Source organism: Leptodactylus fuscus, chromosome 2 (genome assembly GCF_031893055.1).
Source record: "Leptodactylus fuscus isolate aLepFus1 chromosome 2, aLepFus1.hap2, whole genome shotgun sequence".
NCBI classification, from domain to species: Eukaryota; Metazoa; Chordata; class Amphibia; order Anura; family Leptodactylidae; genus Leptodactylus; species Leptodactylus fuscus.
In genome coordinates, this window is record NC_134266.1 from 60,232,420 (window position 1) to 60,258,757 (window position 26,338).

Here is a 26,338-nt window from a genome sequence, read left to right on the forward strand (position 1 = left end):
TGCTCACCTATCTCCCGGCTCCTACGCTGTCGGCCTCCGAAGTAGTCCATCTTCAATGACGTCAGACGTCACATGACCCAGGACGCAGGCCAGGGTAATGAGATGTCAGACGACTAGGCCGAAGCCTGCCTGGATCATGGAGAGGTAAGTAACAGTGTTTTTTATGTTTCTTACCTCTTCCGGGCCGCCGATCATTATACTATCCGAAAAGACCCCCGAGTATAATGATAGCAGCGGCAATGGCTGTCACCAGGCCCCTAATGTCCCGGGCCCTGTGACAGCTGCCTCTGCTACTATGGCGGTAGTTATGCCACTGGGTCTAGGGCGAAGCCGACTGCGCAAGCCCGCCAGCCACAATAAAATGGCTGCTTACACAGTATTGTAAACTTCTAAAGGTAGGAGAAGAATAGCCATTCTTAAGGCTATTCCATTGTGTCAACTAGAAAAAAAAAGATTTTTAATAGTAGAATCCCTTTAACGAGTTTCATCCAGGATTTAACACAGCAAAAGTATAGACAGTACATAGTACCACTTCTTTTGCCTTGTATGCTAGTTGTTATTCTCAGTATCCACTCTAATTATGTATGTGCAGATACTACACACTATCACTTCTTTTGTTCTGAATACTGGGTTTAATTCTCAGTATCTGCTCTTATTCTGTATATATGAGCAGTGTACACAGTACTATTTCTCCGGTTCTATATGCTGGATGTAATTCTCAGTATCTACTCTTATTCTATATGTGTAGACACTACACAGTACCACTTCTCTTGTCCTGTACGCTGGGTGTAATTCTCAGTATCTGCTCTTATTCTGTATACCGTATTTTTCGGACTATAAGACGCACTTTTTTTCCCCCAAATTTGGGGGGAAAAGAAGGGTGCGTCTTATAGGCCGAATGTGGCGCCTGGCATCCGCTGTAATAGAGAGGCGGAAGCCGGCAAGTGATAGATGCCATTACAGGTGCCGGGGCCTGCGACATCGCTGCGCTCCTCTGCCCTGAATGAAGCCAGCAGCAGCTCCTCCGTCCCCCCGCCGCTGGCTTCATGCAGGGCAGGGCAGCGATGTCTCAGGCCCCGGCGTCTATCCCTCCCCGGCATCCGCCTCTCTAGTACAGCGGATGCCGGGTCTGCAGTCTGTATCAGCGGCCTCTTCTCCCCCGGGGCCGGTCCCCACCGGCCCCGTACCTGTAGAGTTGCAGGCCGGCTCCTGCGCGGCGGTATCGCAGGAGCCGACCTGTTCGGGTGACAGCCGGGAGCCTACTGAGGCTCCCAGGCCTGTCACTGCTGTGTTAGTATTGCGGCTGGTCTCTATGACCAGCCGCCGTAATACTACTACACAGAATGTCCCATAGATGGCAATACAGTTGTATTGCCGTCTATGGGACTTGCAATCAAGTGACCACAGGTTCAAGCCCCGGGGGGGGAATAAAATAGTTTAAAAAAAAAAAAAAAAAAAAAAAAAGCTTTAAAAATATAAAATAAAAATATGAAATAAATAAAAGTTATAAATCACCTCCTGTCCCTAGACAATAAAAGGTGATCTAAGCAATAGATATTCCCCAAAATGGTATAACTAAAAAGTACTTCTGGACCCGCAAAAAAAACCACTCTATGCGTCCCCGTACAGCTGCAGGGTCACCTGTCAATGTGGCCTTGCAGCTGTTGCAAAACTACAACTCCCATATATTAAATATTTTACCAGTTTTTGCTTCAAAATTTTTTTCCCCTATTTTCCTCCTCTAAAACCTGGGTGCGTCTTATAGTCCAGTGCGTCTTATAGTCCGAAAAATACGGTATATGGACAGTGCACAATACCACTTGTCTTGTTAGAAAGCCATACAAGGGTTCTCTATGCTGAGCTTCTGGGAAACAAGGGACCCATAACCACTTTTCTACAGGGGCCCTCAGCTGTCTTTGTACACTCCTGACAGTAACTAATCATCAGTATCAAAAAATTCGGGAGATACAGTCATTTTAATAGTATGATGTTGACTGGTATCCTACGAACATTTCCCTTTGACATCTAGCTATGTAATAAATTCTCTCTGCAATGATACCATGCCGGATATCTGAGTGCGAGGTGTCTGCATTGGGAATTAATTTGTTTCCAGCATTAAAGTAAAAATAATTTATCATTAGACGAGTTGATGATGTACAGAACAAGCCATGATAACAGCAGATTAACATGATGAAGGATCTTTCAGGATTTAATAGGATCTGCCTATTACCCAGGAAATATATGCACATTTCTATTATGTGACAAGCCCTGTTCTAAATTGCTCTTCATTTTTTAACTGTTGCCATTGTTTTGTAAATCTGTATTAAGGAGCGAATCACAATTTTTCCTAGAAGCGATTTCTTGAAAAATAAAGGAACATAACCTCAGAAATTAATTGGTTCATGCAATTGCTACTCCAAAGATCTCAGATGAAGATATGGTAATTAATCAGAAAAAGTAGCTTTTGTAGCGTGCAATTATTAGTAGAAAAAGTAGCGTTGGAGGAGGGTTAATTGGCACTTGTGATATATAAGCTATAGATAATGGCATACTGCAGTAGTCATTTAGATACTTAAGGCTTCAGGCTAAGTTCTATACTAAAATAATGGTCTATTTTAATATGATATAATTGTGTATAAGTTGATGTTTTTACGTTTGCATCTAACAGGTTTAATCTTTCAATTTGTTAGCGGCAGTTCAGTATGACTGCAGTAAAATACAATACTGCAGTAACTGAATAAAATATAAAGGCAACTTTTTACATGCCTGAGTTTTACTGTACCGTGGGTTGGAGTGGTGGTGCAGAATATGATTCTAGAGACAGGTTTTCTTTACAAGACAGCTGCAATGTACTGCTAATTCCGGCCGCTTTAATGAATGTTTTGATTTTTTTAGAAAGGTATTGCTGAAGAGTATAAGCCAACTTTTTCAGCTCTCCTTGGCTTATACACGAGTCAGGGTCCACGCAGCACAGAAAACTGGAAGGACCTGGAAGGGGGAGGTCCTTTAGTGCTACTGCTCTGTGATTGGCTTGTCATGAGGTCACGTGACTGTGTTGTCATCAAAGGTCCTGTAACCACTGGTATGTAACATCTGCAGATAAGGTTGAGTCTAAATCCTAGTAGCTCCGCCCACACCAGAGTCCGATCACATGGTCATGACGTCATCAGAGGTCCTTTAGCACACTAAGATTTAGCATCTCCCCTGCAGATGAGTGGCCAGGATTCATTGTGTCTTATGGAAGATGTCTGTTGTATGGAGGAGAGGAAGCTACAGTAACGTGACACACACAGGGACCTTCCTTTAGTTACTCTGCCTATTAATGTCAGGCATTTGGGGTTATTAATTTAGTTTCAGTAACTCCATGTGCCTCACATTAATAACAGTTAACCCCATCATGTCCCTCATATTAACCCCTGTGTGTCTTATATAAGGGTTACTAATAGGTGAGACATATGGGGGTACTAATGAAGGACCTTAATTATGAAGATACCTAATTATTACTTCTATATGTCCCACATATCAGTAATTCTCATGTGAGGCACACAGGGGCAGGGCCGCCATTAGGCCAGTATTACTGCTACTGGCATCAGGGGCCCGGCCAAATTGAAAAATGGGGGGGCCCGGTTTTGGACCGCCACCGTGTGCCGGCCCCCTGGCACCCGCAGCAGTCGTGTGACCGATTTCAACTCAGATCTGCGTCCAGAGGACGCAGATCTGAGTTGGACACATATGCGGCTACAGCAAGGAGCTGACACAGGTCAGCTCCTGCTTCTCGCTGACACATATGCGGCTGAAGCGGGGAGCTGACCTGTGTCAGCTCCTCGCTTTGCCACTGCCGCCGGCTACTGGCTTGTAGATGCGATGTGATGATAGCGTCTACAAGCCAGTAGCCGGCGGCAGCGGCGAAGCGAGGAGCTGACACAGGTCAGCTCCCCGCTTCAGCCGCATATGTGTCAGCGAGAGAGGCGCGCAGAGAGCAGCGAGGGAGCGGAGGAAAAGGTAAGTGTAATGTGGAGGTGGAACGTGAAACTGGGGGCAGAGATGGAGGGGACATGAAACTGGGGGAAGAGATGGAGGGGACATGAAACTGGGGGCAGTGATGGAGGGGACATGAAACTGGGGGCAGAGATGGAGGGGACATGAAACTGGGGGCAGAGATGGAGGGGACATGAATCTGGGGGCAGAGATGGGGGGACATGAATCTGGGGGCAGAGATCATGGGGGGACATGAATCTGGGGGCAGAGATGGAGGGGAGACATGAATCTGGGGGCAGAGATGGGGGGACATGGGGGGAGAGATAGAGGGGGAACATATAATTTACGGGTGACTGTAGGGGGATTATACTGTGTGCGGGCACATGAAAAATTAATGAGAATGGGCTGAGTCAACAAAAAAAAGGGTGGGGCTAAATTTGCTGCAGCACACCGCACATTTTGTCCCTCTTTCGGTTCTTCAAAAGTTGGGAGGTATGGGTACAGGGGGCAGTGGAAAGATGTTAGAAGGTGGACGGGGGGAAGGGGGATTGTTGGGGCATCAGGTGTGCGGCACTGCGGAGAGGGAACTGGGGCAATAATATATAATATATAAGTTTTTAGCTGGAGAACTACAAGGCACACAATACCTCCAAAGGTATGTGTGCTTTGTATTAATAATGATGTAGGCCGCTATGCTACTAGCATAGCAGCCTGTTTGAGGGTGGGACTTTCACTTTAAAGGAGTGTTCACATTGCGTTTTTGGCCTCCCTTGCCGGGATACGTTGGTAACCAGTCACAATCAGCTCCCCACTTATCCCTGCACGGAGAACTGCAGGCCCCCTTTTTTTAATGGCCAGTTCTTCATGCAGGGATAAGTTGACAGCTGATTCTGACTAGTTACCAACGTATCCCGGCAAGGGAGGCCAAAAACGCAATGTGAATAAGCCCTGAGGATTTATTAGGAGGGCTCTTATAAATGGTGTTGGCTCTCTATAGGCGCTGTCACACGTAGCAGATTGTACCTGCAAATAGAATCTGATTAAGCCTTGTAATGCTGCTAAATAAAGGGAAATGTAATACAGAATTGGTATGTCGCAAAATAAGGTAGTTTTAAAATGGGGGGGGGCAGACACTTAGGCTGTATGGGGCCCCAAAATTCCTGATGGCGGCCCTGCACAAGGGGGTTAATGTGAGGGGCATGATGGGGTTAACTGCTATTACTATGATCTCCATGGAGTTACTAAAATACAAATATACATGCAACACAAGGCACAAAAAGAAACGATAGCTTCAAAAGTGATCAAAGTATAACTATGTAAAAAAAAGACAGAAGCATCTCAATATATATATAAAAATATAACAATTTTTATTAAATAGTTCTCAAATGATAAACATTAAATACAAATACAAAAAACGGGATAGTTGCTTCAAAGATACACCGGATGGTAGTGGTAATAGATGACTTATAAGTGCAGGGTCAGTATGCTGTATGTGTTGTGGAGAAATCACATAGGTCTGCAATGCTGTTTGTAATACAAAGAGTGTGTACCAAGGCAATAGTAATGAGCAAGGAGACATAATAAAGAAAACACTCTATAGAGATTTACACAACAGACCCTGGGACCATAATAATAATGTAGATACCTACCACCCGTAAACGCACCCCGACGCGCGTTTCGCCAAGTGGCTTCGTCAGGGGGACATAGTTATACATGGAGTTACTTTTATGACATAGTTATACATGCAGTTACTAAGCTGCAATGCACATGACCAGACTTTATCTGCAATGGTGGATTTCCCCCCCTCGCCACAGTGAAACCGTTTTTTTAAAACCGGACACAAAATCCTGTATGACCGACTGTGTCCGAATAAAAAAAATGGTTTCGTCGCGGAAAGGCACAAGACGCTGATGGGTGGTCACTTTGCAAACCCATTCAGGTTTCTGTCTCCTGTCCAGTTTCTCGGGCAGAAGACAGAAACCTGTAAAAAGCGGAGACCGGGCGCAGGTGTGAACCCGCCCTTAAATGAAAATGGGGCTTGGCTTTAAAGCTGAATAACAGAGGCATATTTGGAAACTGTAAAATCACCCCTAAAAGGGACTGTGGTTTGGATTTATTTCCAATATACTGTTGAAAGACTCCCTCTATTATTGATTTCCTGTGCTTAGGATAGGCCATCAATATCAAATTGTTGGAGGTCTGAATACCAGCACCAAAACCGAGCTTTACCAAATGTTGCTGCTACATGGGACAGAGCTAAATGTAGCCATTACAAAACAGATGTCATTTGCCTGTTATTGAAAAGACCACAGAGTGTGCCCGCAGAAACATATGAGATTGGTGGGGTGCTAGAATTCTGGAATTTGGACCCCAACCTATGGACACATTCTAAGGTAATATTAGTGTCCCAAGCGTCGCAGGGTCAGCGGTGACCACGGGCACATGATGAGGCAGAGACATAGTGGTAGGTGAAGGTGAGTATGAATGTTTATTTTTTTTTGTCACCTCCCCTGGGCCTCCACCTACGATACTCTGGGGTCAGAAGACACCCCAGACTATAATAATTTACCATAATGCATGTCGTGGCAGCCATTTTAGTTTCTCCAAGATGAATTCCAAATTGTGTGGTTTCATTAAAAACTAACAATTTGTGATATTTTGGTCAAGCCCAGCTCTTGTCAAAATGATTGACCCATCTGTATTCAGAAGCAGTAAAGATCCTCTAATTCATTAAAAAGCCAGTGATTGAATTCCTATGAAAATAACTAGCTAACAAACTGTACATCTATTTAAGTATATCATATTAATATTTGTATAATATAACTTATTATTTTATTTGAAGCCAGTGTCTGTATCTTTTTTTTAATTTCAACTCCACAGTCCTGCTCGCACCCATTTAAATGGGTATTAAAACACGCACAGTAATTTGGTTTCCACAATTGCTGCAAAATTAGCAAACAAAGATGTGAAAAATATAATTCTATTAAAAAAAACTCTGAATAAATATTTTATTTTTAAATCAAATGTAATTTTATAACCGGGATCTTCTGTTGCACGTGGTTAGGAGTGCGGAGATATCAAGCAGTTCCTATCTTTTATCTTTGCTATGGGTCCCTTGTCTTTTATTCATGTCAATTCTCATTATAGACAGCGATTTCATAAGATAGATAGATAGATAGATAGATAGATAGATAGATAGATAGACAGATAGGAGATAGATAAATAGATAGATAGATAGATAGATAGATAGATAGATGATTTTTTTTTTAAATGTTACGCTCATTCTATATCCTAAATTGGATCTCCACTATTGTAAAGCCTTATAAGATCCTGCTGTAAGTAGCTCTGCATTCACTGTGTGATCATTACTTGCAAACTGATAAAAAAAAACCTTTAAAAAAAATCCTGTTAAGCCCTTATCACTAACACTGATAAATTTCACAAAAACGATGAGACTAACAATAACAAGTCATGCTACTCATCTTGAGATGTAAGGTTGGTTCCATGTTTTGCATCAACCTTGCCAAAAAGAGATTCACTTTAAAATCTACTGTTAGTTTTTTTTTAGAATACTTTTATCCATATTTTAAAAGGTTCTTTTGAGTAAAACACCGTAAGTAATACTGACTCTACAAAAATAATTATCTGGCTTCATGCTCTGGGCCATTCTCAAGGTTTCTTGGTGCTATTAATGCTAGGTTCCTCAAGGCAACACAAAGAAGTGAGCAGCGATGCAAATCTCATTCTCTTCACTCATGCATATTCTTTTCGCTTAAAGACAAGGTCTTGTCAACTGGAACATGCTGTCTATGAGACTAACTAAACCCAAGTCAACAAATTCATGGCATTTAGGTAATAGTAAGGAACGAACAGATTCAATCAAAATTATTCACCCGATTCCAAATTAGGTTTATTAGGTTTTGTCTCTTTTTATTTAAGAAAGGTTGATGAAACGAACTTCTATAAATTTAGTGACAAACTTTCTTTCTTTCAGCATAAGACACATAGAAGAACCTTGCTTTGTCTATTTTGCATACAGATCTCCTTAGAGTTGGTTCACACTAGCGCTTGTATTCCATCCGCAAGGAGTCCGCATGGAGACCCCCCGGACGGAATGCAATCGCAATTGCAAGCGATGTGCTTGCAAAGCACATGGAGCCCATAGACTATAATGGGCACTGTGTGCTTACCGCGCACTGCCCGCACGAATGAATTGCGTGGGCAGTGCGCGGCAAGCACACGGAGCCCATTATAGTTTATGGGCTCCATGTGCTTAACTGCACAGCGCTTGCATTAGCGTTGGTATTCCATCCGGGGGGGTCTCCATGCGGACACCTTGCGGATGGAATACAAGCGCTAGTGTGAACCAACCCAACAAAGTTTCTTAGATACAAATGAACTATTAATTTAGGAAAAATTGTTTTTGCTTTAATTATGACATTACATTTTTTTCCAGTTTTCTGATACTTCAAAAAAAAAATAAAATATTGGTTGAACAACCCCTTAAAGAGGACCTTTCATGTCCTCGGGCATATGCAGTATTACATACCGCTAGAAAGCCGACAGTGCGCTGAATTCAGCGGCCTTCCGGTTATGTTCCATTGGTGAAGAGCTATTGGTGCAGTTAGCATAGTTCTTCAGACTCAGATGGTTTGTGACGAACGCCCCTCCTAACAGTAGAGTCTATATCGCTGTACTGTCAGAGGGGGCGTTCCTTATGGCCCAGCAATAACACTGAGCGGTGAGGAGCACCCCCTCCATAGACTAGAACTGGGGGGGTCACGTTCAGCATCATGTATATATCGAATTGTCTTCTTTCTAGCGGTATATAACACTGCATGTGCCCGAGGACATGAAATGTCTTCTTTAAGCTATGTGAAAGTACAAAATTCCTATGTAGTTGCCAATAGGCTCGAATTGGGGGATAAGAATTCCTTCCTAACTCCAAACAGGCAATCAAAATAAATCCCGGGATTAGAGACCATTCTCAGCAATCTATTATAGCACTTGTATTAGTATTTATTACAGATTCTATCTTCCGAATTATTTGGCTACTTTACTGATAGTTTGTTGGTTATCTGACTTTAGAGTTGTATGTCTGCCGGAATGTAGATTTCTTAGATCTGACTTTCGTGCATGGGCATAATGTTAAAATCTAATAATTTTGTGTCTTTCTCTCTTTTACAGTTCCACTCTGCAGTGAAAAGGATTCAGGTCCACCGACCGGGGTTCAATTATACATTTGCTCATATCTGTATGTTAAGCAATGACAAAACCTGCATAGTGGATGATATAGTGCACATCTTGGAGGAACTGAAGGCAGCTCGCTCTTTAAATCGAACAAACTTTGTCATTACCTATCCCATCACACAGTTAAGGGATGGCAGAGAAGTTTACAATGGGCATCAGTTGGGAGGTGTCACCGTGCACAGCAAAGACCGCGTTAAGTCTGCCGAGGCCATTCAGCTCACGTATTATCTGCAGGCAATCAACTCCATCAATGAAATGGTGGCTGAAAAGTGGGAATCTATTTTCTGCGATACTGTAGAAAGCTTTCAAAGGTTAAATAGAGAGGTCAAAATGTACCCTTTCACGTCTTCATCTCTAGGAGAAGATTTTCAGAAAACCAGCAGGGTTGCAGAACGTTACCTGATCACAAGTCTTACCTTAGTTGTTTCATTGGCCATCTTGTGCTGTTCAATGCAGGACTGTGTCCGAAGTAAACCTTGGCTGGGTCTACTTGGGCTTGTGACTGTCACACTGTCCACACTCACTGCCGCAGGGATCATCAATCTAACAGGAGGAAAATATAATTCTACGTTCCTGGGAATACCATTCATCATGCTAGGTAAACCTATTTTTTCTATTGTTCTTAGATGCCATGAGCTCGATAAGTATGAGACTGATGAGTATGAACGTAAGGTCCTGCAGCACATTTTCTTATCTGTACATGTAAAGTTATATATATTGCTCCATTTCCAGGTTGCATACTATAGAGCAGGAGGAGCTGAGCAGATTATACAGCTGAATATTGTGGATAACTTGTAGTTTATTGATTTGTATTACTTTCTCCTTTACATCAGGTTATCGGGACTGGAAAGTCAGAATATGAGAAAAAGTAGTTGTTGTGACGGTTGACACTATCTTTACCTTTCCTCTTGTCTGACATGTCTAGATATGTCATGGGATGACCAGATTTTGAAAACAATATAAGGCTGAGTTCAGACCTGGTACAAAATTCAGTAGTCAAAAAACTGCTGTAAGTGGACTCCCAATGGATCCCATTATAGTCAATGCGGTGTGTCAGGGACTATCGGTGTCCGAACTGTTAGTGGCCATGTGTCCATTGCTTTGGTCCATCGGAGGACACCCAGGTGCACGTATGAACATAGTGTAACTTTGTAATTACTTTGTAATAAGTAATTGTGGCCCCCAATTGCGAGTTTTTTGGTTGACACCTTGCAAAGGGTTCTCCTAGCATTTATGAAATGATGTATAAGTTTGAATATATGATATTGGATTTGTTTTGCAAAAAAATTGGAGCCCTAAACCAAAGTGGAGCTAAAGAATTATAAGAGTGGACACAAATGCAGCATTTTTCCAAACAATAATTAAACATATGATATACTGAAGGGTTAAACTTCAACATTAAAGGGGCTCTTTCATTGAGAAAAGTCATTATTAACTAAATATATACTTGCATAGCCTTTAGAAAGGCTATTCCACACCTACCTTTTGTATGTAAATCAACTTCAGTAGTTATTGAATGAGCCTGTTTTTATTCATAGGCTAATTAGGCTCCAGTGAGCTCCTGAAGTCTCAGTGAGCACCGTCTGCTATGTGTGTGAGAGCAGGGAGATGAGTAATCCTCCAGGTGTATGCTGTAGCCTAATTAGCATATGAATAAAACCGTCTCATTCAAAGCTACTGAGGCAATTTACATACAAAAGGTAGGCGTGGAATAGCCTTTCTAAAGGCTATGCAAGTATATGTTTAGTTAAAAATGACTTTTCCCAATGTTAGAGCCCCTTTAAAGAATACATACAATGAGATATGGGAGAAATGAATTTGGTTACTTAAAGGAAAAGTCGTCTTCTTTGTTTGTGGATTCCAGCATACCTATGGCTGCCAATTCTCTTGGCAGGTGAATTGTGAAATTACACCCTTTGACACATAGTATCTTGTAATATTTTATGATCACTGTTCATACTGCTCCAGAAGCCATATTAGCAGCATTAAATCCCTCAGTAGACTACAGCTGAAAATGAAGTAATTCCACATCGTCTGAGAGAGGGAGGAAAAGGATTTATTGTGAATTACGTTAAGAGTTAGCATTAACTTTACCGTAAAATCTGTAGAAATTGGATTCAAAAACCATATAGATGGCTTAACTATGTCAATACAGGATAGCAAGGCACAACTGTTAATATATAGCAACAATACAGCCTATAAGGCTGCTATTTCAGCGTAAGATAGACCAGGAACTGCTGATCTGGGGATGCATATAGGTTTCTATGGTCTTAGGTTCGATAATATTTTAATATAAATCTAGAAGTAAACATAAAAACTGTTGAATGGTAACCTGAAATTGCACAGCTTCTATAATTGTCCACATCCTTATAAGTGCTATGTTAGACACTTATAGTGGGACTATATAGTGTAACCATGTAAGAGCATGAGTGTAAGCAAGCTAAAATGGAAACACCTTAAAATAGCGTAAAGCAAACATAAAGAGAAATCCAATGTGGGCCAGTAATATAAATAGAACTATCTCTACTTCCTAGCATTCCTTTTCACATGATATCTTGGGTTAGGGACGGTGAGCACAACATCAGTCTACAGAGCAAGACTAATATATGAAGACACACTGCATGCAGGAAACCAATACAAGGGAACAATGGATGGCAGGGGCAGTGATGAACATTAGGGACCAGAGTAGGAAGGGGAAAGGCAAGAGGAATCCTGCCCGCAAAGCTACAGGGGAAACCCATTCTCCTATGATTCTATCATGCGGAAACTAAAGAGCTTGTCCAGGCTAAACAATATTTTATAATTAGTAGAGATGAGCGAGTAGTGAAATATTCGAGATTCGATATTTGTTTCGAGTAGAGTCTCAATATTCAACTACTCGATCGAATATCGAATCTCATTATAGTCTATGGGAAAAAATGCTCGTTTCAGGGGAAACCGCTATTCGACTAAAGGATAGTCACCAAGTCCACGAGTAGCAGGAGGAGAGTGTTTAGGAGAAGCGCTGTGCAGTCAAAGCACACGGACCCCATAGACTATAACGGGTCCGTGTGCTTGCAGCGCACTGCCCGCATGAATGATTCGTGCGGGTAGTGCGCGGTAAGCACACGGACCCCATTATAGTCTATGGGGTCCATGCGCTTTAACTGCACAGCACTTGCAGTTGAGGCAGAGTCTAAGATCGGACCACAATGGAGACTGCTGTGGTCTAAGCTGACACTTAAAGAGGCCCCTTCAACAGATTGGACACAGGCAGTTCTACATACTGCTGGAAAGCTGACAGTGCGCTGAATTCAGCGCACTGTCGGCTTTCCCGATCTGTGCCCCGGGTAAAGTGCTATCGGTCCCGTTACCATAGCGCTTTAGTGTCAGAAGGGCGTTTCTGACACTTAGCCAGGAACGTCCTTCTGCCTCGCGGCGCCTATCGCGCTGTACTGTGGAGTGGGGAGGAACGCTCCCTGCCTCTGCTCACAGTACACATCCATAAACGAGTATTATCAGGAGAGGGAAGGGGGGAGTTCCTCCCCGTTCCACAGTACAGCACGATAGGCGCTGCTGGGCGGAAGGGCATCCCTGGCTAACTGTCAGAAACACCCTTCTGTCTGTAAAGCGCTACGGTATCGGGACCGATAGCACTTTACCCGGGGCACAGATCGGGAAAGCCAACAGTGCGCTGAATTCAGCGCACTGTCAGCTTTCCAGCAGTATATAGAACTGCCTGTGCCCAAAAACGGTGAAAGGTCCTCTTTAATCACATCATCCTTATTGCACTAAGTGGTTACTGTGCACTATTTTTGACAGCCAATGATACAGTATTAGACACGCTCCCTTTACTGCCTGTTATTTTATGGGGGATTTTTTCTCTCTTTTGTTTGGGGGTATGTTTTAACACATATTAATAAAAGTTATATTTTAAACGTCCAAGAGATACTATATATTGGCTGCATATCTGAATGGAGAGTGAAAAACACTGACCTGTCACTAACATCAGTGTTCAGCGGATCATAGCTTCACACAAAAGTAGCACCGAAATGTTGTACACTGACCCTAGTTCTAGGATGCAGCCCAGTCACCACATTATTACTGTACCTCTCCTGCTGTCCCCAAAATTGGGATTATATATCACAGGTACATGTCCTGAACATATACCATCTCCTAATCACCCTCTGCTCCTCCACCTTTTTTAGGTGACACAGGTATTAGCAGTAATAGCCAGATGTAATCCACAATGTGTCGGAGCTCTCTTGCTGGCAGGAGATTCTTTGCATAGTAATACAGTACCAAGGAGCCATTGGGGACTGCTCATTGAACATGGCTTAGTAATTAATCCCCTATTGACTGGGGTATTGTTGCCCAGCCTAGCATATACTTATTATGCACTCATCTAATAGCTGTAACTTTTTGTCTTTGTTTTCATTATGTATTAGGCATACAATTACCAGTATTTATTACAATCAAAGCGTATAAAATGAAAGTGTTAAGCTTTGGAAAAGTTTCACATTGTTACTTTTAATTATTTTAATCATATTTTATTTTCAATATTGTAACATAGATCCCCCAAAAAGACATGATTTTATAATATGTCTAATTTATTAGTTTTGTGAACTAGTTTAGAAGTATAATTATATATTTACTATTTTTTAATTATTTGACTTTCTTTGTAACACAAAAAAGCACTAGAAATACCAATTAGGCTTGTAAAATGTATGTAATATATCCTCATAAATCAGAAAATGAAGGATACACTAGGTGAAGTTCTAGCCCTCTGACGTTACAATTGCCAATATACCTGCATATGCCATGACTGTCTCTATTTTTCGTGCGATCTTTCCAGTAGAGATGGGTGAACCTCTCAAAATTTGTTTTTTGTTATGGTTTGGTGGCTCAGGCCCCCGGTTCAATTTGACAAACAAGTTCGGTACAAACACACTTTAGATTGGTTTAAAACATAGTGTAGAAACTCTTAGGGCTCATAGGAACCCATCTATGTAATTTCTAGCTCTCTAAGGCAAACAAAGCCAGAGTTAAAGTGATATTATTATATTTATTGGCCCAGGGGTCACAGCTGAGGCCTGTGTTTGGGCCACAAGTGGTCACATGGGCACACTGAGTCTCATGACATCATGACCCTCGGCACACCTAGGTCAACGTTGAGGTCCAATGACAGGTATGAGCGCTGAACCCGGGTGGATGACATCACTGAAAAATGCTGGATTCCGCGAGGAGGCCCATGAGAGGAAATGAAAGGTGAGTATGAGTGTTTCTTTCATTTTGGTCACCTCGTTTGGGCCTCCACCTATTATACTCTGGAGTCTGAAGAGTTTGAATAACTATTTGCTCAGTTTCATAAAAAACAAACATTTAGAATATTTGTAACAAACCTGGCTTAGTACAAGCCAATTCACCTATCTCGACTTCCCAGAAAAGGTTAACACTAATGAAGTAATAATAATGACTTGTAACGTGCAAGAGTAAGAACATAGAAATAACAATTAGATTGGCGCTATAAGATTATTTACTGTAACTTAGGAAAATGGAACAACTTTGGAATAGTTAGTGCTTACAGCTCAACTTCAACCACCTGGCCAGAGCAAATTCTCCTTCTTGCTTGCACAAGTTATGTGTGGTCTTAAGGAGACTGTCTTCATCTGGCAGACTCTGCTGTCCATTCACCAAGAACTAAGTTGCCATGTATACTCCTCTGGTTTGGCCTTCCCTCTGGGCTCATACGGACTCCAATACTTGGCTTCTCATTGGTCTGTTTGCATGCCAAATAACTGGTGTGTGCCAACAGCCGGTCTTTTGTCCTCCTTCTTCTCTACCATTCTCAGATCTCGGCAGTCAGCATGAAAGCCATGGAAGTAAGATCTTTGCTTTCTTGCGCATGGAGTTCTCACACTATATTATAGACTTACACAATTTGATGTAAAATTTAGAATCTGTTCAAACAGAGGAATTTTATGTTAAATTTGTCAGGCAGAAAATTTCTGCTTCAGGAATTTGAAGCTGATTTTGATTCTGGTTCTCAAAATGTTGTAAAGAATGTTTTCTAAAATAAAAGTGTTATAGTTTATTTTGTAAACACGATGTCATGAATGAATGAAGAAAAGAGAAATCTAAATCACATCAATATTTGGTTTCAGCGCTCCTTTTGCCTTCCATTAATTCTTCTAGGCATGCTTGCACACAGTTTCTGAAGGCACTTGGCAAGGAGGTTGTTCCAAATATCTTTGAGAACTAACCACATAATACTTCTGTCTCTTCATGTAATCCCAGACAGACTGGATGATGTTGAGTTCAGGTCTCTGTGGGGGCCATATCATCACTTGCAAGACTCCTCATCCAAAGGACAAAGATCACAACAAATATTGATGAGATCTAGATTTTTCCTTTGTTCATTAACCTCATTTTGATAACTGACAAAAAATAAACTTTGTTAGGGAATTGCTGTTTGAGCAATTCCCCAGTGCTGCTGCTGAAATCAAGAAGAGAAAGATAGAGACAGTGAGTCCTAAACTTGTTCCTACCTACTTGCCACAACTGTTCTAATGACAGAGACAACTTGGCGACAGTCCCTTCTCTGAATAAGTGTATTGTATTGTGGGCGCAGGGACCCGAACGGGCAGAAACGTTACACGCTTCTATTTTTGAAAGTATAATTACTTTATAGCATTGTTTTTCCACGCCTACCAGTCATTACCGGACCAGAGGGGGCCCCAAAGGCTGCAAAAAATATACTATTATTCTAAATGGTACAAAGTGGATAGGGTCCCCATTACAGATTTTACATAGGGACGCAGGAACTTCCAGTTATACTCTGGTCACAGCAAATATTGATGTGATTTAGATTTCTCTTTTTTCCATTTAGTTCATTTTTTAATTGACAAGAATAGACTCAACACTTGTATTTTTGAAGGCGTTCTTACTTTGCAGAATTTTTTTCCACACTTGCCTAAATTTTTTGAACAGTACATTACATTTTCAATAGAAATGTTGCTCAACTCAATTACAGCTTTATTATAAATGATCACTGACAAATAACAATGGGAGCATTTATTATGCAGATGTCTCTGCTCTCCTATATACTTGACCCCTATCTGTCGAATTCTGTATATTTGAGTGTAGCTTACATGGTGACATTACCAACAGACCATTATGCAGATTGATTATTTGTTCTTTCAGTACCGATCATGGTATCCTCGCTTTTTTACCGGTGTACATAGATGGATTCCAGCTAGAATTGATTTCTGGTTCAAAACAAGCACAAACCATTGTTAACATAGACTGAGAATGATGTTATTGCTGACCAGCTGAGCAGATTTTCAGAAATACATTCCAGTTGTTATACAAGTACTAAGTATAACATGCAGGCTCCATTTACAGTCATAGAGAGGAGTAAGTGCGGATACAGTGTTATAAAATGTGTTATTTGCTTCTCTATTAAAAAAATTTAAAGTAGCATTTGAAAAATAAAATTGTGACTATTCCAATTGTATAATTCCCAATTATACAGTCCGTTTATGCCTGGTTTACATATCTAGATAATACACGTTTTCATATACAGCCCTTACCACCTAACTTGAGAGTACTTTCAAGGCGGGATTGATATTTCATTCAACTGAGTTTACGGAGTGATCCAATTTTCCATCGTTCACAGACTCTATTATACCCTATTAATGTTATGGAAAATGAACCTTATACAATCCGCCACTCATCCAAAATGCCGAATCGATGAGGCAAATCTTACATTTTCTTTATCTCATATCTAAATCTTATATCTTTAGTGGAGATTGAAAATATGCTCGAAAGAATTTACCAATTATTTTTAGCATATCTCTATTTAAAATATTCTGATCCTATACCCTCCATATTGTAAGGTTGTTCCAAATGATCAAGTACAAAGTAGTTTTTACTATTGTCTATGGGTAGTAAAAGGTTGTTGTCCAAAAGATTAGATTTCATAAATACCTTTTTGCATTTGAGTATTGGAAACCGGTCACATTCAATAGATGAAATGTATTATATATTACATTTATTATTATTATTATTATTATTATTATTATTATAGATGAGCGAACACTAAAATGTCCGAGGTTCGAAATCCGATTCGCAAATTTCGATACAATTATACTTACCAAGTCCACAAGTGACGGTCGGGCTGCATTCCCCTTGAAGTCTTCTCCCGGCGCAGCGCCCCCACGGCGTCTTCCGGCTGGAATTCACTCTGCCTAGGCATTAGGGCCTAGGCAGAGCCGACTGCGCATGCGCAGTCGGCTCTGCCCGGCCCGACGCCTGAGCAGAGCCGACTGCGCATGCGAGGGCATGCCCATGCATGCGCAGTCGGCTCTGCCTAGGCCGGATGCCTAGGCAGAGTGAATTCCACCCGAAAGAAGACGCGGGGATGCAGCGCGGAGAAGACTTCGGAAAGGTAAGAGAAGAACCAGCGTTGATTGGCAGAATGTATAGCATTCTACGAATCAACGCTGGTTCTGCATCGAACCTTAAACTTCGAACATGTAGTAGTGTTCGATTGAGTACGAGTATTTCGAATACCGTAGTATTCGATCGAACACCTACTCGATCGAGTACTACTCGCTCATCTCTAATTATTATTATTATTATTATTATTATTATATAAATTTTAAAAAAAACCTGGGTAAACACATTCCCAGTTTAAGGAATGCATATTTTATTAAAGGGGTGTTCTTCTCTCCCAGACTGTTTGAATGATGTATTTTTTACGATAAATTTTAGTTGCCTAATATAAGAAGATAAAAAAAAATAAAGAATGAAAATGTTGCGGTCTATTAGCTGCGCTCAGATATAGCCTTTATATTTTCCAATTATTTTCAAAATATTCCATATGTTTTACTCCACAACACAGCACATTATCTCTAATTTTCTGAAGTACATAGTACCTTGAATAGTAGGATTCTTTTCTCTCCTTTGTATGTAATTAACCCCTCTATAAATAGTTCTAGATCATTCCAGTGCCTCATTGTATATACTTGTTACATATAGGCACATCTAAATATAGCTACATTTATTAGACTTTTCCTTGATGTTTACAGAAGAGCTGCAGGCTAATCCTTGAGAGTTGCCGATAATACCAAGTAGACTTTCCAATTTAGAAAAAACAAACCTTGGAAAATATAAAGATGTAAAATCAGTTCTCCTCTGTTCTATGTTAGCAGTAAAGCATGCAATGTGATTTTTTTTTCTTTGCTAGTGTATTATTATATGTTGGGCATGGCAAAAAGTCAATAAATTAATCTTACCCTAAAAAGTATAGCAAGACATCAAAATGCGTAAAAAAAAAAATAAAAAAAATCCAACCCATTATGTAGGCTTTACTACAGTCATCACAAAACAGTGGGTGGAAATTGTATAGTACAATTGGTGCATGTTGCTGCTCTCATATCTGTTGTATCTTTTGGTGACGACATGGATATGAGATGGGCATAGCATGTATCCCAGCTGTTTTCCAGCTTGCCCCATATTAAAGACTGAGAGTTGGAGAAGTGAACATTCTGACATTATGATACTGAAGGTGGAGTAACAAGATTGTTTGAAAGTGGAAGTGGGAGAAAGCTACAGTACATATAGGATTCTGTGAAATACAGCCTTTAGAGGTAAGTATAGAAGCTGCCATCCCACCCAATAAATCAGAATAGTTTCTGTGAGCAGGGAGGACCAGCGCGGAGTATGGATAGGGACACTAGAAAGAGAAAACTATACTTATATCAGTTACTTTGATAAATATCTTGCTAATGTTCTTGAACTGTTTATTACTGGTTACAAATGTTGGATACCTTTAATTGGGCTGAACCATTGCAGTTGTAGTTGGCAAGATGGTACATTTCTAGACCAGAATATTCTACTCAGGGGCAGGACTAGTGAATACCTTTCCACCATGTTACAGAGAAGAGTCACTGATGGGTAATTTACTCAAGGTACTTAACTAGATCACTGTAGGAGTAAATACTAAAACATAACTTTTACTAATATTTGTTTAAAATTGGCCTAAATCTCTTTGTTACAGAGAAGGTTGACTTCAATCTTGGCTACAAGTCAGAGCCAGAGTATTCCATATCGCAGTCAGAGGATAAACCATTAGTTACTATTTTTTTGTAAATGTGGTGCACGACTGTAAGTGATTTTTGTACTGCCCTCATAGCTATGACCCAACTTATGAGTCTCAAGCCAGGTATCGTTTTTGAAATATGTAAATCATAGCTTGAGCAATTGCTGGTACTTTATGGTGTTTTTGTGAAATAGGAAAGGTTACAATTTAAGGGGATTGCTTGAACTGAGAATACTTACTTACAGCCTCAACTGCAGTCTACATGGTGCCTTCCATTTCTATAGAAGATTCACTATTTAATTGTTCTTAGAAAGATACAGCAAACTGAGTTACTTGTTCCATTCATTGTCTCCTGAGTTCTTCACCTATTAACATCAAGGGCACCCCAACCTCCCTCAGGCTCAGGGAGACTTAAAAACTGGGAGTACCCTGTGGGAACCTACTACTACCATTCTCCATGTTATAGGCCCCCTCCTCATGGCTGAAGCCCCTGCAATGTGCTGGAGGGATTAGTGGAAATGAAAGCCACTTTGAACCCAACTACTACTATTCTTATCCTCTGCACACTTCTCTATATAATGTGGTGGTCAGTTTCCTTGCTAGGGTGGCAGGCTATAGTTTTGTTTTGTAAAATGTCAGCACATAGAGTACTTTGCAGTTTATTTATGAGTTAATACCAAGTAGAAAAATCATGTGTTTAGGGGCCACACGGTGGCTCAGTGGTTAGCACTGCAGCCTTGCAGCGCTGGAGTCCTGGTGTTCAAATCCCACCAAGGGCAGAAAACCATCTGCAAGGAGTTTGTATGTTCTCCCTGTGTTTGCATGGATTTTCCATCCCATATTACAAAAAGACATACTGATAGGGAAAAAAATGTACATTGTGAGCTCTATGTGGGGCTCAAAATCTACATAAAAAAAAAAAAAAAAAAAAAAAAATCATGTGTTTAGGCTAAAAAAAAGGGATTTAGAAATGAAGTACTACGCATTTTGCTCTCCTCTAATAAGATAAGAAATTACTTGGCTGAGGACTCCTAGCGACCACTAAGCCTAGCTTCTAGGAAACCCGAGCATAGGCCTGCTTGTATAACAACACTGAAATGACAAATTAACTCTTACATCCAGCATAAAGCATTCTAAAAACTGTTCCCGTCTGTACCTTTTCTACTTTTCTTTTTTGACGCTCCATGCATGCAGTAGATAAAATAACATTTCAGAACGTTTTCTTCTCATTTAAGAAATTGCTGCCAGTGATGGTCGGGACGCCTTGCCAATAAATATTTTTAAACAGTGTTCCAAGAAAATTGTGATTTGGAAGTGAAATACAGAACATTATTTGAAGAGTCTACAGCAATTGACTATTATTTAAAATATAAACATCTGCACAGCTGCTAATCTCTGAAATTACAATTTATACAATGCAGACAACATTCCCATTTAGGTAAATGGAATAGTTGAACAGCAAACTGCTAAATTTGTAATTATGTTGTCAGCTGAAAGCAGATGGATTATCGTAATTAACAAATATGACTTGAAATGCCGCAATCTTGGGATGTGGAAATACAATATAAGTTTGCTTTGCCTTAAATAATAGAATGTTTACAAACGTATTCCAAAAGGGTTTCCTGCTGATGTCAATGAATTTTTGAAGATTCCTACCACAAACAAAAGCTTTAAAGAATACATTCATGTCAAGTCAGAGTTATGTAAAGCAGATAACTATGGTCAGAAAATTGGAAAAAATAATTAGCCAAAAAAGAGCAGCCTATACATTCACACCAAATTATGTTGACCAGTGAATAATGATTACAAAAATAGTGCATGTATGGTACACCTCACCGGTGCTCTCCTGGTGCTGTCCATCACTCTTCTGTGACGTCCCAGGTTCACTGCTGAGGCCTGTGATTTGGCCACCAGCGGTCAAATGGCCACACCGAGGGTCATGATTTTACCACTGGAGGCCCAATCACAGGCCTTAGTGTTGACCCTGTACCCAGAAGAGAACCAGACATCATCAGGAATGTACCAAATGCCACGAGGAGGCCCAAAAGAGGTAAGAGAAGGTCAGTAAGGTGCAGCGGCCATTTTAGTTCACCTAAGACAATTTTCTATTTATTTGGCTTTATTAAAAATAAGGAACAATTTGAAGTCTATGGGTTGAACCTGGCTTGGTATGAACCCATTTGCCCATCTCTAAATGATAACTTTTTAAAATGAGTCATTAAGATTGCAGCAATGACATATGCAGGATCAGGATCCATATTTATAGTGTGATCAAAGATCCCCATGTTACAGCGATGGATGTTCTCCTAATGTTATGCCATATATGTCACAGATGAAAATACTGTACTCTACTCTGGAACGCCATTAAACTTCAGGATCAGTTATCAAGCATAAAGGGGACCATTCATGTTCTCATCAATGTAAGCTTTCCTATTATGTGCCCATTGCTGAATATATCCGATTGTTAATTTCGGCATCTCTCTAGTGTCGGATGGGAAGGCCTTACAACCTAGTGTCATCACTGGACTGTGAGGAAGGATCCCCCTCCACGACTGTACTGTTAAAGGGTGTTTCTCACTGCACACCAATGACAGTAGGCTTTAAGGCCCGCCCTTCTGACAGTGGGTAGATAACGGTGTTGAAATTAACGTCACTGATATCTCCAGCACTGGGGCACTTATCAGGAATGCCAACAGTGAATTGAATTCATTGCAGTGTCGGCTTTCTTGCAGTATATAATACCGCACATCATGAGGACATGAAAGGTCATCTTTAATGAACGCCATCTTTAATTACTGCTGATGTACCTTCAGTTCTTCTCTACTTCTAGCTAACCTGCTTATGAAGAGCAGAACTTATATCATATTCTATTGACAAAGAGAAAATGTAATTTGACTCAGGTGATCCCCATCCTATCTATGGGGCTCAGTTGATATACTGGGATCTGTTGACAGACCTCCTTTTAATCTCCACCCATCTTCTCTGGATGAATATTATAGCACACCTGCAGAAAATCTTGTAGGTTAATAAATGGTGAGGGTACTTGTATTTCTTGTCTACTTTAATTTGTAGGTTTAGCATTTCTTGAAGCCTCTTTCATCGTATTTAGTACACACAAATTGTGCGGGGGTAAAAGTCAAGCATTTCATCGCAGTATGTATCCTTCATAATATCTGTAGCGATCTCAAAGGACAAATATTTCCATGAAAATGCATATTTTTCAAAATAGTAAGGTATTAGAACAATATCAAGTTAATAATACCCAGCCTATGATTTATAGTGTTAACAGTTTAAACTAGAGGTCTTAAAATCCCCCGCTGCTAAAGCCGATGTTTATACAGACAGAAATAGAATTTTTACTTAAGTGTACAAGTATGAGCTATATTTTTTTGTTGATAACATTATTCATCTGTGAAAAATGATATGAGCTACCTGGGAATCTAAATGCAAAATCAATATACACAGTGGGATGTCCTTTTGATTCTTTTATGAATGTAAGACAGACTTCATTCATTTCCAGAAGATGGTGGAAGACAAGCTCTTTCCAAGATGCAGGAAAATAATCCATTTGCAGACAAGATATTTTGACATTATCTAATTGTGTACGTATTTTATATGGTATGTGCACATAATTGATCATATAACCATAGCAGGCTTCTTAGGCCGCTTTCACATGCGCTTCGGTAATAGTCAGAGATTTTTACATGTCCCATGTCCCGTTCTTTATGCAATATTGTTGGATAAAGGTTTTATATCACAAGCCAAACAAAGCCAGTATATAAGTGCAAACTTGTGGTCATTTACATCTTGAATCTACGAACTAAACTCTGTTCTCATAGATCATTTTTGTAAACCTACTTATCTATTCCAGGGTGTTCTTATAACACTGACATATTCTGTAGCTCTGTACAGCGATTGCAGACTGGTAAATCTCCCCATACAGTTCTAGAGCCCTTGCTTCCCTTTACACATTACATGATATAACAGGTTGCCTGAAGCCACTACTAACAATTCATGAAAATCTTTTCTGAGAAGACTACGTTGTGTTGTCCCTGATATGCCCTCAATAGCTAAAAGTTGATAACTGGGTGTTACCTTTCCTTTTGGGGTGTGGACCTACACAGACTGGCACTGACGGCACCAGTAGGTAACACCATTTGGTAACAACAGTTGTTCATTTATGTATGATTTCCTAGGAGGAATTATAGAAGAACCGAACAAAGAGTAAAGCCGGTTGCACACGACCATGTCTTTTCCATGGGCTTGAATTAACGGCATGAGTGGAGCACAGGGGACTACCGTGTATTGGCAGTGCTTCCGCGGCCACTTTCATTAAATAAATAGGAGCCATGGATGCAAGTGCTGAAAAATAGGACAGGAATAAGACCTATTCTATATTTTCCATCCTGGACTGTTGCCCTGACATGTGACTGTGTAACTCACCTTTGGCCTCTTGCAGATGACCGTGGGCAAGATCAATGTGCTCTCTGTGTTTTTCCTGGTTAGCACACTGACCCACTCATTTCTATGGGCCCAGTGATTTCCACTGATTAGTGTGCGAGCCAGGAGTTCATGCCACAAAATATAAAGCAGGTTCTATTCTGTCCAGTGTTTGCTGAACAGATTTGCCCATAGAAGTCTATGGGAGACTAAAAACCTAGGATGGTCAACTGATGTTCTCCATGTGTCATCAGTGTGCTGTCCATTTTTTCAAGCAAGCTAGGGACATCATTAGATGTTTCCTGTGTTTTTTTTTGTGGATTCCCAAACTAGAATGACACAATGATGGTACACTGTTTTTGCAGACACATGGCACTGATGCTGAAGAAACACTGAAGACATACTGGACATACTCTGAAGACACTGTCCACAAAAAAGGAACACTGATTACTAGTTTGTGGACCACAAAATACACATGGTAGTCTGCCAGCGGCCTTAGGCTAAGTTCACTGCATGTGAGGATCTGTTAGAAGCATATGTTGCAGATACCATCTATAAGATATGCATAGATGTCCTAATAGGGCATATGGAAGAGGTTGTTTTTATAAGATAATGTAATTATGTCATTATTATTTATAAACAATTACTAATTATTGAGTTTCAATATACAAAGGACAACCATTCATAGAGACAATTACCTTAAAAAATCAAATATCAACTTGTTACAGTTAGGGTTGAGCGATCAGGATCGGAAATGTTCGGATTCCGATCGGCGATCGAGTAAATTTAACGATCGTGATCGGAATGCCGATCCCAATCTTTTCGGGTGGGATTGAGATTGGAGGTTATTTCCCACAATGCTTGGCTACTGGCCAATCATTGTGGGAAAAGCTTAGCACCCATAGGAATGAATGGAAGCAGCCAGACGCTTAACCCCCTGCATGCTGGCTGCATCCATTCATTCCTATGGATTTACCGCAGCCTGCCACTTTTCTGCTTTGTCCCTGTTTTACTGTATACTCAGCTGAATATACGGTAAAACAGGGACGAAGCAGAAGAGTGGCAGGCTGCTGTAAATCACTGTGTGCTGCGCTGCTGTGAGGACTATGAGGCAAGTTCGCGAGTAGATAGATACTAGTAGATAGACAAGTCAATGTACAGTAGTATCTATCTACTCGCGAACTTTGTTCAACTTACCTGCAAAGAAGTGCTGCTGCTGCCCTCTTCTGGTCTGGTCCTCTCTCCTTCACATGCCTTCAGAGAGGCCTGTGAAGGAGAGACCAAGACCGGACCAAGAAGAACTGGGAGTGGCAGCAGATCTGTGCAGGTAAGCGGACACCAGGGGGGATTTTTTTTTAATCACTACACAGCGTGGAGTCCAAAAGTTGAAACAATTTTTGGACTACATGCTGTGTAGTAAATAGTATCGTTTTTAAAATCCGATCTTCAATTATTAAGAAAATCCCATTGACTTGCATTGGGATCAGAATTGGGATCAGGATCGGATTCGAATGGAAAATGATCGGAAATTGGATTTTAAAAACAATCCTGAAATTTGAAGATCGGCTCAGCCCTAGTTACAGTACATCTATTCATTGTACAATGCATGCTATTTAGTAGCAAAGAGTGTATAAGTAAAAATGAGGACAACCATGATAAGTCTACGTTTGCTCTTCATGATGGACATTTATCTTTTGTTAACTGTACTGTGTAAGAAAATAAATGTATATGTGCACAAGATGAAGAGGAGGAGGTGAAAAGAAAGTCACATACAATTTTAATTACAAAAAGAGGCAAGCCAAGGACAAAAGGCACCCAGCCTGTTCTTGTAGTACATGCTTATCCTTACAAGGCTGCCCTTATAAGACAATCCCTGTAAGTGATATCTTTTAGGAGAGAGAAGGGGTTAATATATGGTCACCTGAATCAAATGGTTTCCCCCCCCCCCCATTATTTTTGCCTGAGCATTGATGTTGCTCCAAAGAGGTAAATGTCAACACCTATTTTGCTCCAAAGAACTTACATATTCAGATGACTTTACATATTTATATCTTGGCTTCATAACCTTACAAATTTACATATTGCCAGAAACAGTGATCTCTTTGCCATGGAGACCCCAATTCACAATGGGAAAACACTGATTCCTAACCTTTTGCATGGCGGGGTTGATATTCTGCGTTCTGGTGAATGATTCCCTTTGAAATATGTGAAGTGTATTTTATTTGACGGAAGAAGGAATATTTCCCAAGAAACAAATTATCAATTGCATTTTAATATTTTATGCTCTGCCAAAATATGTAAATTTTCTCTTGCTCATTTATGAATATTGCTCTTTTATTTTAATGGTACTTTCTTAGGGTGAATTTTCTTAACGGATTTGGTTTTAACTGGATGTGTCAGAAATTTAGATCTCTGTGCATTTAAACCCACAGAGTATTTCAGATAAAATACACATCTGGATTTATAAAGTAAAGATACAGTATCAACAGACTGCAGACAGATTTGAAAGCTTTAATCTCTGAGTATCCAGGGATTTAACTTTTTCTGAAATCCATGTGGAATTTCTAGAACGCGAACGCCAACTGC

The 26,338-nt window shown here is 40.5% G+C and overlaps 1 protein-coding gene across 3 annotated transcripts in view; it reads left to right on the top strand.

Moving 5' to 3' along the window:
• PTCHD1 (patched domain containing 1) overlaps positions 1-26,338 on the top strand; it is a 105,589-nt gene that overhangs the window by 38,093 nt on the left and 41,158 nt on the right. For all 3 annotated transcript variants that reach the window (XM_075263825.1, XM_075263824.1, XM_075263826.1), the window contains one exon: positions 9,166-9,826. In XM_075263825.1, coding sequence (XP_075119926.1) covers positions 9,166-9,826 — 661 coding nt within the window. The remainder of the gene's footprint in view (positions 1-9,165; positions 9,827-26,338) is intronic.